At 58.0% G+C, this 14,174-nt stretch overlaps 1 protein-coding gene across 1 annotated transcript; it reads right to left on the bottom strand.

Moving 5' to 3' along the window:
* Window positions 1-5,655: 5,655 nt before the first annotated feature.
* CMTM3 (CKLF like MARVEL transmembrane domain containing 3) lies at window positions 5,656-12,076 on the bottom strand. Its single transcript, XM_045293717.1, has 5 exons — window positions 11,812-12,076; window positions 10,658-10,813; window positions 9,735-9,830; window positions 9,254-9,380; window positions 5,656-6,882 (listed from the first exon to the last, which is right to left on the bottom strand). Exons 1-5 carry the CDS (start codon window positions 11,905-11,907, stop codon window positions 6,854-6,856), a joined length of 504 nt encoding a protein of 167 aa, XP_045149652.1. The 5' UTR covers window positions 11,908-12,076; the 3' UTR covers window positions 5,656-6,853.
* Window positions 12,077-14,174: the final 2,098 nt, after the last annotated feature.

The following is a 14,174-nucleotide window of genomic DNA, read 5'->3' as shown; positions in this document are numbered from 1 at the left end:
TTGGAGATGAGTTGTGTCTTTTATAGAACAATCGTTTTCATGTGTCAGCTTTCCAGTCTTCAAACCGTATTTCATGTTTACAAACCCCATTCCAGTCCCGATATTTTGTGCTTAGCCCTCACCAAGGGGGTAAAAACAACAATGCTTCCTGCCGGCTGGGAGATTTTGCAGCAGGGTGGGGACTCCCCGGGGTCTTGTCCCAAGGACCGTTGACAGAGCATTCACAGTGTGCTGCGGATGAAGACCGAGTGCCAACGAGAGAGGAGAGGGTTCCTGTGGGTTCGTGTGTGTCTTTGGGTGTTGGGGGGAGGAGCACGTATGTGGGAAAGCATCCACCTGTGTCCTGCGGCCTGGCAGTCCTCAGAAACTGCCGGGGCATTGATTGATCCGGCAATGCCGCTGCGGTGGGCTGTGGCAGGAAGTGGCCCGGCGCTGCCTCTCCAGGTTTGCGTTTGTGGTTAGTGCCCAGAAGCGAGCACCAGGGACTCTGGCGCCGGGTGTCCTCGAACCCTGGGAGCTGGGAACCCACCTCCCTCTGCGCACAGGGAGCAGCCGATGCCGCCCTTGCCCCCCGAGCAAGCCTTGTGATTCTGCACAAACCATGCTTATCCAACCTCAAGTCTGTGGGGTCTCCCCCCCGCCCCCCGGGGAGGAGTGGGACTTCTGGATTTTTATCTGTTCGTGTTAGGTATTTATTTCACATGGATTGAATGTGTCTGTACCGTCAACATTGGGCATCCCGGCGCCCCCTCCCAAGAAATAAGATGATCCATTTAAAAACAGGGTCACACCGACACACACACCCACCCCTGCCCCCTGCCTGGCATTAAATGGTGGTGCCCGATTGGAAGTAGGGCCCTGAGTGCTTCCAGAAACCCCCTGCTGGGAATCTTGTTCCCCGTGGCCACCCTGAAAGGCCACCTTTTATTGATGTACGATGGAGGAAAGGCCACCACTCAGGCCACGGTGGTCCAAGTCCCCCGTGGCACTTCGGCTGATAAAGGGAGACAGTGGAGAGCATCCCGAGGCTGGGTGGTCCGCTGCCCCGGGAGTTCACTCACGGAAACCCGCCATGCTGGTGGAAGGTGACCGGGGGTGGCAGTGGGTGCCGCAGGGCGGCTCAGGAGTCAGTGTGTCCCGGCACTCTGAATTATTTATGTTCCTGGGAACAATTTAATACCCTTTGGGTCACGAGGCACCCCTGGTTCCTGTCCCGTATTTCTCCTCTATATTTAATTAGCTCCCACTGGACATGGAAGTGGCCCTGTAGCTCCTCCAGTGGTGTCCGCTGTGCCCCTCATTCCTGTTCCTGCAGTGGAGCGAATGCCCCTCACCTGGCCTGGTGTCCTCATAGCTGACCAAGGCTTAGAGGTGCCTCAGAGGTATGAGAGGTGAGGCACAAGCCCTGGGAGCAGCCTCCCTCTGTTTAAGTTCTGCACCCCAGTATCCTCCTAGCACAGTAGACAGCCAGAGCCTAGAGAGGGGGTGCATTCCTCTGAGGCATCATTAGCAGGAAAAGTTACCTGCCTGAGGCAGCGGGACTCGAGGGGGCAGGCATTTTTGCCGAAGAACTGCCAAGGAACTATCATCTTGAAGGTGGTGGGGAGTTTAAAGACGGCCCCTATAGGCCCTGGAGGGCAATTGGTATTTGTCCCCAGTGCTGTTTTCTGGCGATAAGCCTCAGCCAAGGTCTGGATTTTCCATGCGCTAGCCTCAGAACCTGCCCTGACGCAAGCAGAGCGGAGGGATGGCCGAGCAGAGAGAAGGCGGTGATTTGAGGGAGTCGTCCCCCCCACCCCTCCGCGTCGGTTCACTCAAGACAAAGCAGCCCCGGACTCGATCCGTCACTGCCCAACGCTCACTTTCTCCACGTCTGATTTACAGGAACAGGAATGGCATCCAGTGGAGCAAAGGGAGAAAGTGCTTCCTAGGTCAAGGGCAGCAGGGTACAAAGTGCTTCCTGCTCTGGGATGGGCCAAAGCCTGCGAGGCTTCCAGATGCCTCTCCAGCTCCTGCCGACCCGAGAGGGTCCGGTGGGGCTCTTTCCAGAGCACAGACTCCCGGGACCAGCGGAGTGCTGGCTTAGCAGGCCGAGAGGCAGGTAGTGGAGACGAGGAGGAGGCAGCCCTGACTTGCTGGCCGGGCCCTGTGTGCTGTGGGTCTGTTGGTAATGCACAGACTGTTGACAGACCCAGGCTGACTTGCTCAACTGCTCTGCTGTCCTCTGGCCGTTGGGAAAGTGAGGTCTGAGGGAAGGAAGGACGTGGCCTTGTGGGATGGGCTCGGACGCTTGTACTGAATCTGGATAGGTGCCTCAGCCTCTGGCTTGGCTGTGATCTTGGACTGTCAGGACGCGGCCCGGCCCTGCCTCCCTCTCCGTTTGCTACAGACGTCCTTTGTCCTCTGAGCATCTCTCAATTCATCTCGGCAGGTGTGAAAATCCTGAACTCACTGGCCAGGGAGGCGTTTGAAACACTTGCCTTCCTTCGTGTAGAAACTGCCTGTGGGAGGGACTGCCCTCCATCTACGGCTCCCTCTGGTAGCTGTGTCTAGGGAGAGCGAGGGTCCCTTTCCTTCAGCCCCTTTGGACCCCACGTGTGCTCTGCTCCCAGGCTTGAAGCCGAGGCCTGGGCCTCCCTAGGTTTCGTCATCCGTCGTCTGCCTCATTCAGACGTGCGCTCTCCGCCTTCTCCTATGGCCTGCCCAGTTTTTCTGAGACCATCAACACAATAGTAGAGACCCATTAAGAACAGTAAAGAAAAATTTACCCACAAGCCCATGAGTTCGAATCCGTGGGGTGTAGGTTGGGGACCCTTGAACGGTGTGTCTGTTTCATGGGACAGGTGAGCTGCTGCCCCACATTTGGATGCTCAGATTTTGGCTTGGCTGACTGACTCCACAGACCCACGGAGGTGGCCTTCTTCTGTTGGGTTCGGACAGGTGATTCATGGTGGTCAGACCAGCTTCAGGTGAGCTCTTCATCCTGCTTGGACTTGGGGGTGGGGGCTGCTGTCAGAACTTTCCTGGTTCTGGTTTAGGTGGAAGAACTTGTCTCAGACTTCCTTCATCAGCTTTGTGGATAGGATTCAGGCCAAGGGCCAGCGTTCCCTTTATAACCTTGGGCCTCAGAGAAGGTGTGGGGTGAGATTCTGACTGTGGTCTGTCTGGTGGTCTTGCTTGCAGCAGGAAGGACTCTGTCGGCCTCATCCTTGACTGAAGCTACTGAGACCTAGTAAGAAATGTGGACAGTGGAAAGAGGCAGAGACAGGGCCAGGCTGGCAGCTTCCCTGCTCAGGGCCTGGGGCTCCTTCCTGCCTTGGCCAGATCCTGACCACAGGCCTTGAGAGTGTCACTCTGGGCCCCAGCGGAGGAGGGCCAGGGCAGGAGACCGGGGGCACCTCTTTCACTCCATTTAAAAGCGCGTCTTCAAATCCGGCCCCATGGCTGCAGCTCCGTCGGTGGACAGCATCACCCCCTGGCTCGCTCAGATGTGCTGCTGCTCAGAGGCAGCTCGGGATTGAAAGAAAGTGTTTGTAGATGTCGAATGTTGCAAGAGTTCAGGAACCCAAGGCAAAACCAGTAAACTGTCGATTATAAGTTATGATTGTATCCCTCCCGAGTAGGTAACCCCACTGCTTGGGAGAGAGACAAGGCATTCTAGTCTTGGAAGCCCCCGGGGGCAGCCCTGCCCTGTCCCGTAGGGTTGCTGCGAGTGAGCATCACCTCAATGGCAGTGAGTTTGGTCCCCAGTTTTTATAATCCCCTCACCTTTGGTGCCTTCTTCCGCTCGTCACCCAAGCCCTCTTGTCAATCATGGGCTGGAAGAGAGGATGTGCGTTTGGTTGAACCAGAGAGCGCTATTTTTGTAGCAGGACTTCAAACCGCGCATCCTGCATCCTTGAACTCGTTTCCAGCGATGCTGGCCTTGAGGTTTGGCTGTTTCCCCTTTGACGTCATAGGCATTTTTTAAGAAAAACAAACCAAAACTGGCTCCCTGCCCCCCCCTCCCCCCGTAACCAGTCTGAGCTAAGAGCAGCCATCTGTGAAGAAAGCGTGAACCACTTGGCATTTCCTGCCCGAGAGCTGGCTCTGCAGGGCTGCCACACACCTGGTCTCCCAGTCAAACAAGCAGAGAGCCCTCCGCTTTTAGGGCTGCATCTGCCTCATGCCCTTGTCGCCTCTGGCTGAACTTGCCGGGACGCTGGCCTGGCTCCTGCCCTGGTGATTTCAGGCTGGTAGACCCAGGCCCATCCCTCTGGGCCTCCCATGAGCAGAGCAGAGGCCTTGGGTGACCCCAGGTTCCAGGTTGGTGGCCCTTTCTAAGCTTTTGGCCTGACACACTCTGCTGTGATCAGTGGGTTGTTCTGATGGTGACATTGACCTTGATTCTCCCTGTGCGCCCCCCCACCCCGAGACACACACACACACACAAATAACAGACGTGGTCCGAGCCGAGCTGAGCCATTGCTATATGAAGGAATTGCTTCTCGGAGACATAACTTGTAGCATTAGTGTCTTGGTCTTTCAAAGGGTCGGCAAGTGTAGTTATAAGAGTTAAGTCAGGTGACTAAGTAGTGACTGTCCAAGAAAACGATTACTTACTGGTACTTCACCCAGTGGCATTTGCAGGGGACACGGTTACTGCTGTTTAAGTCCTCTTTTTAAAAATTACATGTTAAAGACAGCCTCTTGAGGTGCTGTCCGCCTGGTAAATGTTGGCCAATGCTGATGGTTAATCAGGGGCCCCGCTTCTCAAACTGATGCCAGTGTCCTGGGAGGGGACCCAGCTCCAGCCGGCTCTTGGGTTTGACTGTGTGGAGTAATTCTTTTGGCAGGGCCTCAGGCCTTTCCTCATGCTGGCCCCCAATAACAGACAGAGCCTCACATTGCCCCTACCCCCCTTTATTTCCTCTGAAGGACCAATCTTTTTCATGGTACTTGTCCTGATTGTTTTCATAGTGTTCAAATCTGTATTTTTGTATGTAGAGGGAAATAACTTTCTCAACACTCATCATAATGAATATTGTATTGAATCTTCATGAAGGAGTTCTTGTTTAATAAACGGACAACGTAAAATGCTCGCGTCTCCCTCGTCTTCATGTGCTTCTGGCGTCAGAGTGAAGGAAGCCACAGCTCTGGGGATGGGAGGAAGGCTCAGGGGCCCGGTGGCAGCAGCCTGGTGGCTCTGCTGGGGCCGACAAGCTGGGTACTTCTTGGCTTCTGCACATTGGAGGTAAGGCGGGTGCAGGTTGGGGCAGCCCTGGTGGTGGTGTGTCCTGCTGGCCCGCTGTGCCCTCCTCTTCCCAATGACCTGGGCCCGGACCACCACCCTGGGGTTCCAGCTGCAGTGTTCCCAACGTGTGAGAGACCCCTGTGTGGCTGCCTGTGAGACCACCCCTCCAGGGCGTCGGCAGCCAAGGGGAGTGACCTGACTCAAAAGCAAACAAGGATCCAGACAATGTATGCTGAAAGCTTAGCCGTGTGCCCGGGCCAAGCTAAGTGTCCCCAGGCTACCGCCAACCTCTGCAGCCAGCCTCAAGGTAACTCCCCCCTATCCCCTACCCCATGCTCCCCCAGGGTGCTGAAGCATGGACCTGCCCCCCGCCCCACAGCCATCCCCCCGGGTGGAGTCGGCCTTCCTCACACACGCACCCCTAGCAGGTAGTCGGGTTTAATCCAATATGACGGTTCCAGGGTAAGAGATTCACATGCAAGAGTAGAACAAGGATACGTACAAATGCCCCAAACCTGGCCCAGAAAGCTGGCTCATTCACAGGGCTCCTGGGTCACAGGAGAAGCTATTGGTTAGCAAGCTGCTTGTGTGTGTATGTACACACACATATATAAAAACACCCAACTCTAAAGTTACAAAACCCCACGGAGGCACCGTACGCAGGATGACGTCCTTAGGTGGCAGGAGGCTCATCTCATCTCACAAGGTGGTCAGGAGACCTGCTCTGGGGTGTAGGAGGACATTGTCCTGGGTGTCCCAGACCCTCCCTCCAGCAGAGGGTCCGCAGCTGGGCCTGCCCAGCTGCCCACAGCACTGCCCACGGACTGCACCATTCGGTCCCCTTTGGCTTCTGGAGCAAGGAGCCCTGGTGGTGCTGCGGGTTAGGCATTGTCCACTCACCAAAAGGTCAGTGGTTCAAACCCACCAGAGACCAGTAAGGCTGGCTGCTCCTGGGAAATCTCATCTGGGAAATACTACGTCAGGGTCACGAGGAGCCAGCATGGCCTGGGAGGCAGGAAAGCTGGCCAGCTAGTTGATGAGCTTTTCTCAGATCGTCTTAGGCCCAAAGTATCCATCCCACCCAAAGATGGTGTGACCATTCCCAAGCAGAGGGTGGCGGCAGTTAGGGGCTCTGAGTCCCACAAGGTGGCTTTTCCAGAGGGAAGATGGGCTCCTGGAGGTCGGAAGACTCCTATATTGAGCGCCTGGTCAAAACAGGAGCACCGCCCGGAGGTGCTGATGGGGCCTGGTGGGTCAGCTGTGCTGTCTGCTTGCTTTCGCGGGGAAGACCAGTTATAAGCCTCCATCTGACCCGAGGCTGAGCACTGGCCGGGAACAGGCCTTGCTTCCTGTGGTGCTTTGGCAGTGAGGTCACGTGGTGGGAAGGTCGAAGCGGAGATTGGGCCGCCCTCGTGTGCAGACAGCCTGAGCCCCTCCAGGCCTTCTCTGCTGGACTTGAACATGTGGGAGGGCCCCCATCTGCCAGCATGTCCCGCTGCCACCACTGCTGGAAATGTCACAGTGTCCCCGGCCTCCCTGTCAGCCGGAGCGGGCAGGAAGGTAGGTGCCAGCGTCGGTGAGGCCCCCAGCTGGCTGGGCTTGCCAGGCACCGGCAGGCCATCAGTCCGAGTCCGAGTCTGAATTCTCTTCTGAAAAGAAAGCAGAGAGGAGGAAGCTGGGGGTGGGGGCTCTTCCAGGGCAGTGGTGCCCAGGAACCGTCTCTGGGGACAGAAACAGCCGGGCTGTTGGCAGAGGCCCTCGGCCCAGGCCTCTCCTATGGCAACAGCTTGGCGTGCGGGCAGCTGCTGGGCTGTGCCGAGTCCCGTGCCTGCCGGGACCCTTCACGTCAAGTGTATGGGGAGAAGCAGTTTGCTTCCACCACAGCCGGAAGCCCAGGGGTCCCTCAGAACCCCCCAGGTGGAGGTGTGTGCCCACAGCTTGCCTCTCAACCTCCCTTCTCCCCCTTCAGCTCAACCAAGGAGGCCTGTGTCCTGGGGACAGCCAGTGTCTAAAAGTGGAGCCTACATAGGGAAAACACCCCAACTCCCCCTTTCCGCCTTTTATTCTTCCAAGCCCGGCCCCACCTTTCTTTCGAAATAGTGACCAGAGACCATTTGCCGATGTCAAGGCGCTGCCTGTGAGGTCCGACTCGAGGGTCCCCAAAATCCCTGGACTGAGGATGACTCTGGGGACTCGGCCCCTCCCCGCACCAACGTCCGCATCTCTCTCCGGTGATCGCCTCTCTCCCCTTCCCGGGCCGCCCTGCTGGAGACCCGTCAGCCCTCATGCATCGCTGGCCCCGGGTGAGCTCAGGGCCGGGGGTTCCCCTGTTTGCTTGGAGAACCCCCAGACGCTGCCTCCTCCCCTCAGCCTCGTGTCAACGGCTCGCTGGCCGAGCTTTCGATATATTCGACCCAACCACATAGGCCAGGAGTAGTTTCCTGCCACCGAGACGGGGTTTGTCTGTGTACATACACAAGTCTCTGTGCGTGGGGGAACCCTCACGAGCTCACAGGCGTGGCCTTGGGGAGCTGGTCTAAAGGCTGCATGTCTGGGAGTCGCTGCCGACTCCTGGTCACCCCTCGTGCCAGCACAGCCATCCCCACCACTTTGGTAGGCTGTGACCTTAGACATCACCGAGTCTTCCTCCCGGCTTCTGGTCTGCAGCCGAGCATTGAACCATCGTGCCACCAGGCGCCCAGACAGCAGGGGTGGGAGTGCCCAAAGCTATGCAGAATGCCTGGGGAGAGTTTGCAGGCCAGCACAGTGTGAGCGTCGCTCCTGGGCAGCAGAGGGATGGACGGTTCAGGAACTACCTGCCCAGCAGGTGTCACTGCCTTGGGGGCACCTCCCCCTCACCTGAACTGGTGCCCGCTCTCTCGAAGCTGCCCTCTGCCCTGGCCCACTTCTTCGGGCACCCTTTTCCTGATCTCCCTGGGCACCCAGCCCTGAGTCACTCCACCAGCATCCAGCCAGGCTGGCACCTGTCACCACTGGCACCTCTGTCACCACTTGGCCATTTCTGCCCCTCCCCACCCCAAACCCCGGGAGGCTTCCCCTGGCACCTCTTTGGGCATCCACCCTACAGTGTACATAACCATTTATCAGCTTCTTCGTCTACCTCCTGCCCCACTGGGAGCGGCTGGAGGGCAGGTGGCCCGACCCTGGAGAGTCCCGGCAGGTGTCAGGCTCCTGGATGGGAGGCAAGGAGAGGGCTTGGGCTGGATAAGTCGGGCGCTGGTGATGACGACACACTCAAAGGTGGCGGAGGGGGTGGGTGCACAGGTCAGACAGGCTGCCAGGTTCTCTTGACAGGTCAGCCCCTGTTTTAGCTCCACAGGCCCTGCTCCTCCTACAACCTCAGGCAGGGCCGCTCTTGGTGGACACTCCCCCTGGTGATCTCACTCGGCAGGAGCCCCCAGCTATGGACCCCACAGACTCCAGACCAGCTGCTGCCCCTCCGGATCCCCCTTGGCAGAGCCCTCCCTGGGCTGGGCCAGCCCCCTGAGGCTGGGCCACCTTGGTGTGGCTGTGTGGTCAAGGGCAAAGGACCAACCACCCAGCATTCTGCTCTATTTTCCTTGAACTCGAGGGGGGCGTGCAGACAGGCATGGCTGACCTCCGTGTTGGTGAAGGGTGGCCTGAGGGGCCAGAATTCTGCACCCCTTAGACGGGAACTGGAAACCAGCCTGAGTTTGCCAGGGGCTGGGCAGGGGCTGCCAGTGTGGGCAAAGCTGGCTCCTGCTGGCCAGGGAACTGGAGCAGTGGGGACAGTGACTCCTGGGTCAGGTCTCACTCACCAGGGTTGGTAGGGAGCCCTGCACTAGGGGCTGCTGAGGCTTGCCCTTACAGGAAAGGCTGAGGCCCCGGGGAGCCTATGCACTCCACAGGGACTAGTTAATAATCAGCGACTCAGAAAAGGACCTGAGAGTCTGGTGGGGAAGAGGAAGCTCCTATCCCCCACCTTTCACTGGCCCCATGCCCCGAGGGAGGGAGGGCAAGGCCACACCAGCTACTCACCTTCTGCTTTGTCCCGGCCCTCCTGGGCCTCCTCCTCTGAGTCTCCTTGTTTGAGGAATTTGGCTACTTCGTTAAAGATCAGGTAGAAGTCAATCGCAAACACGATGGTGGCAAAGAAGCCAAATACCTGTGGGTACAGAGAGTGGATGGTGGGGACCCAGGTGGAGGGGGTGCTGGTAGCCCCTGGCCCAGATGGCTGGGAGTAAGGGGTTGGGGGGAGCCTGAGGGGTTGTCACACCAACTGCACAGCCCACGTCCCATCTGCATGGAGGCTGCTGGGCAGGCCCCCTCTGATGAGCGACAGGGGAGACAAGCCGTTTATTCGGCTTGGCGAACCTCCGAGCACCTGTCTGGTAGCAACTCTGCAAAAGCCACGGTGCGAATCGGAGATGAGGAAGGTGCTCCAGCCCGGCAAGAATGGCCCCAGTGGGGTCTACAGAGAGGCCCCAGGATGGATAAAGAGGCGGGGGCGGCTACTCACCCCAGCGGCCTTGGATGCCCCATCCGAGTATTTGGTGACGGCCGTGATGGAGATGGTGAAATAGATGAGGGCCGCAGTGACACAGCGCAGGAAGTCCTGGGGACGTAGGGGAGGCAGGGGCGAGGGGCTCAGATGGGCACTGAGGTGGCAAGAGCCCTGTCCCCAGAGTAGCGTGCGCACTGCCCGGCCACACAGCCAGCCCCAGCTCCATGTGCCCCACCTACACTCTCTACTCCCACCCTGCCCTTGGCCCAGCTGGGCTGTTGTACCCACTTCTGCCCGCCTGTGGTCCAGGCTGGAGCTGGACCTGGGATCTGATTCCCCAGCAGGAAGGAGAGGTAGGAACCCACCCCAGCCTCCTTTCAGGTTTGCCAGCCAGCGGGGCACTTGTAGCAGGTGGAATTTTGTGTCAAGGTTTCTGCTCATCCATCCCTCAATGGGACAGAGGCTGGTGCGGCTCTTGGGCAAGTAGGAGAGTCCCGGAGACCAGCGTTCAAGTCCACCTTTGCCGTTCCATCTCTGGGCCTTTCTCGGGGGATGGAACAAAGCCAGGGCTGTCGGGTGACTGCAGGCCTGTAAACCCTGCCAGTCCACAGTTAACCCGCCCAGCCCACGTGGAAATGGCTTGAATTCCTGTGGCCAAGGCTCATTCCTCCAAGGCTCCATTGGGAGCGCCCCTGCCACCTGGTGGCCAATGGCGAATTGGCTGCTTTTGGGTTCTGCTCTCATGGAAGATGGGAGGGGGAGAGGGTGGATGCTGGGGACATTGGAGGCCTTGTCCCTATGAACCAACTGCAGACAGCCCTCCAGCCTCCGGAAAGAGGCTCTGGGCTGAGAGAGCTCACAGTGCCCCCTGGCTCTTCCGTCTGGCCACTGGCTCAGGGGCAGGCAGCCCTCCCCTCCCTCTGGGCCCCAGTGCTCACCATCATGGGCCAGCACAAGCCCTGCCACTTGTCATTCAGCTGCTTGGCGTCGGCAAAGAGGAAGAAGAGAGCCAGCAGGAACTCCAGCAGGGGCGCCATGAGGAATGCAGGCGCCGAGGACGCCACGTAGCAGACGAAGACCACAAAAGAGAGACCCTAGGGTGGGGTGCGAGGCAGGAGTCAGACCGTGTGCAGGGACCCCTCACCCAGTGCCCTCGACACCAGGGCCTGCAGCCACTGAGGCACTGGCTGGGCCAGGGACAGCCTGCAAGGGTCTTCAGGAGTTGCAGCCAGTCTTGGGGTCCGAGGTGTTGGGCCGCTCACCCAAAGGTTGTTGGCAGCTCCTCAGGAGAAAAGCCTGGGAACCTGCTCCCATGGAGACTGCAGCCTAGACACACCTGTGCAGCAGGTCGACTGTGTCCCGAGGTCAAGACGAGTTCAAAACACCTCCACGGCGCTCAGCAACAGCCCTTCTCGACCTGGCCTTGAACCCAGACCCCGCTATTCCAGTTCTCTGCAATGCTCCCCCATTCCTCCCCCAGCAGGCGGCAGAGCCCACCAGCCACGTGGGAGCCGCTCTCAAAAGCAGAGCCCGACGCCCAAGATTTGTGCTTTTCATGGGTGTAGATTTCACCTTCTTTTTGAACTGTGACTTAATGGAACTCGAGTGGCACCGCCAGGTAAGCGTTGGATCGCTTACTGCAAAGTCAGCAGTTCAAACCCACCGGCCGGACCGCAGGAGAAAGCGGGAACTTCTGCGCTCCTAAGGGTTGACAGTCTCGGGAGCCCTATCGGGAGGATTGCTATGAGTTGGAATCGACTTGATGGCAGTGGATTGTGATTTAAAAAACAAAACAAAACAACTAAAGCAGTTACCCTGTATACTCAAATATAATACCGACCTGGATATCAGCCAAGGCACCTAGTTTTACCATAAAAACTGCATTAAAAATGTGCTGAAAAAGCTCAGCTTATACATGAGTGCATACAGTTAGTTAAAAGGTCTTGATATGTCTGCAACTTCCTTCAAATGCATCAAAAGATAACAGATGGATGGACTGATGGATACATAGGGTGCTGTGATAAAGCAAATGGGACAATATTAACACAGGGATCTCTGGTTGTACAAACTGAGCTTTGTTGGCTCACCGTACCATTGTCAGTTCAAGGCCACCCTGTGGTGTCTCCGTGATCCACTTCTGAAAACCTAATGGAGTGCAGTTGTCCTCTGATAGACTTGGGGTCACCATGTGCCAGGATGAAAGTTTAACAGCGCCAGCCTGTTAACATTAACAATTTTCATACTAAGAGGTAAAAACAGCCAGGAGATGATATGCTGCTGGGCCTGCAGGGGGCGCTGCCCTTTGAGACAGGAATTCCATGGCTGGGAATTTACTCCAGGAGAATAACTCACAAGGGGCAGGAGGAATTCCAAGGACCAGCCTGGCCCTGCAGCCTTGTCCACAGCTCGAGGGAGGTGCAAGCAGCTGGCACTAGCGGCTGCCGAGGTCCCCGGTGGTAGCTCCTTGGTCCTTACAACTGTCCACGCACCAGGTGCTGCCCCAGCCTCATCTCACAGCTACGCAGACTGAAGTCTAGTGAACTGAGGGCATTGCTCAGTGCCGCGGAAGAGTGCCACCGAAATGTGGATTCAGGGCTAGCCAACCCAACGCAACACTGCCATGGGGGTGCTGGGGAGGTCTGCATCTTTGTGGCTTCTGCCACTGTGGCTGGGCTACTCTTAAGTGGAAGCGACCTCAGCTCAGGGGCCCCTGGGGACACTCTGATGTCCCACAGGAAGCCCTGGGGCAGCTTTAGGCAAATGAGCTGTGGGAATACCAGGGCAACCCTAGCTTTCCCACTCCCCTCCCCACCCCCATCCTGAACATGACCGTGGGGACAGCTGGGCCCTCCTGGGACTGAGTTCAGATGCCTTTGAGAAATGTCCCCAAGTACCCATATCCAGTTAACATTTTAACTTGTGGTATGGCACAAGTGTATGTTCACTTTCAATTTCTTTTCCCCCCTGCAAGGTAGTGGGTTTTCCTCCCCTGTATGGATCATGTGTTTCAGTTCCACACTCTGGCTCTCCAGCCGGCACCCAGTGGACCAGCTTCAACTAGTCAAAGGGGCAGGGGCAACCTCTGGCCTCGAGTTGAACCCAAGAGGGCAGTGAACACTCGGGCACGGGACTCGAACCTGAGGAGCTAGCAGCTGCGCGGCGGCACATGCAAACCATCCTGTAACAAGTGGAGACAGTCTACTTAGAAGCCTTCACTTTGGACTCCCCTTGTGAACACCTGTTGAGTGTGAATCTTGTTACCATAACCGCACCTGTGTAGACTCACTTGCCGGAATGCTCCATCTCTGTTTATGAATAAACAATGTCCTTCCTGCCTCAACTCCCTCATAAAACTCAAACGCACCACCGTCGAGTTGATGTCCACTCGGACCCTATAGGGTAGGGCAGAACTGCCCCCCTGTGAGGATCCCAGACTGTCATCCTACAGGAGTAAAGAACCCTGTCTTTCCTCCAAACTCCCTTATAAACCTGTCCTTTCCCACTGCGTGGCCTGCGTTGTCCGAGCGCCCCTGCCACGCCTCCGCCTGCAAGGGACTCTCTTTCCAGTAAATCTTTTTGCTTGGCCTGTAATGTCAGCTCGGCTTACTGGGCAGGGGAAGAAACCCATCTGCAGCAGGGCAAATGGGAACGGGGGTGGGGGTGGGGGGGGCGCGACCAGGGCTGCTAGCACCTCCCAGGAAGGCAAGGCTGTGGGACCCTCACACATCCGGTACCCAGTCCCAGCACGACTTCCTGTACCGAGGGCTGTTCCCATGCCCCTCCCCTTCCTGTCCCCTCACCCCCACCAGCCTACTTTTGGAGATCCCCTTCTGTATTCCCATTTCCTCCTTCTCTGATTCCTGCCGGCCACTCCACTCCCTCTTCCTGCCAGTGAATGTGGGGCTGGGGGCAGGGATGTGTGTGACTCGTGCTCCCTCACTTATCTTCCTCATCCCCTTAGACCTAGACCCCTACCCCCACCAACTAGATCTGCTCTGTCCCTCTCTCCACCCTTGAGGTGGTCATGGGAGCCTCGGGGTCCCCTCTGTGGACAGTGGATTGGAGACATCAGCCCAGCCGGGTGGGTTTGCTGGTGCTCAGGCTGAGCCGCACAGGGAGGTGCAGACCAAAGGTTAAGGGCAGGTCTTCACGGGGCGCCCATCAGGCTCATCCTCGCCCACCTGTCCCCGCAAGGCCCGGCCTGGACTTCCGGCACCCCAGCAGGCCCAGCGCCCCCTCCCACCGGCGGCAGTGCGGGAGTTTGGGGAGCCGAGGGAGGACAAAGGCGGCCGGAGGGTCGGGTGGGGGTGAGTGGGGAGGAAGGAGCTCAGTGGGTGCGGCGAGCGGGGAAGGAGTGGGGGATGAAGTCACCCACTGAGGCCGGCTCCCACCCCTTCGGCCGCGGCTGCGGGGCGGCCCCGGCCTCACCCAATCCCGGGGGTCCCCTTCCCACCT

The sequence above is a fragment of the Echinops telfairi genome, unplaced genomic scaffold, assembly GCF_000313985.2.
Source record: "Echinops telfairi isolate 266 unplaced genomic scaffold, ASM31398v2 ScPeMD7_2291;HRSCAF=2852, whole genome shotgun sequence".
Classification (NCBI taxonomy): Eukaryota; Metazoa; Chordata; class Mammalia; order Afrosoricida; family Tenrecidae; genus Echinops; species Echinops telfairi.
This window is presented reverse-complemented; position numbering and strand designations above follow the sequence as displayed.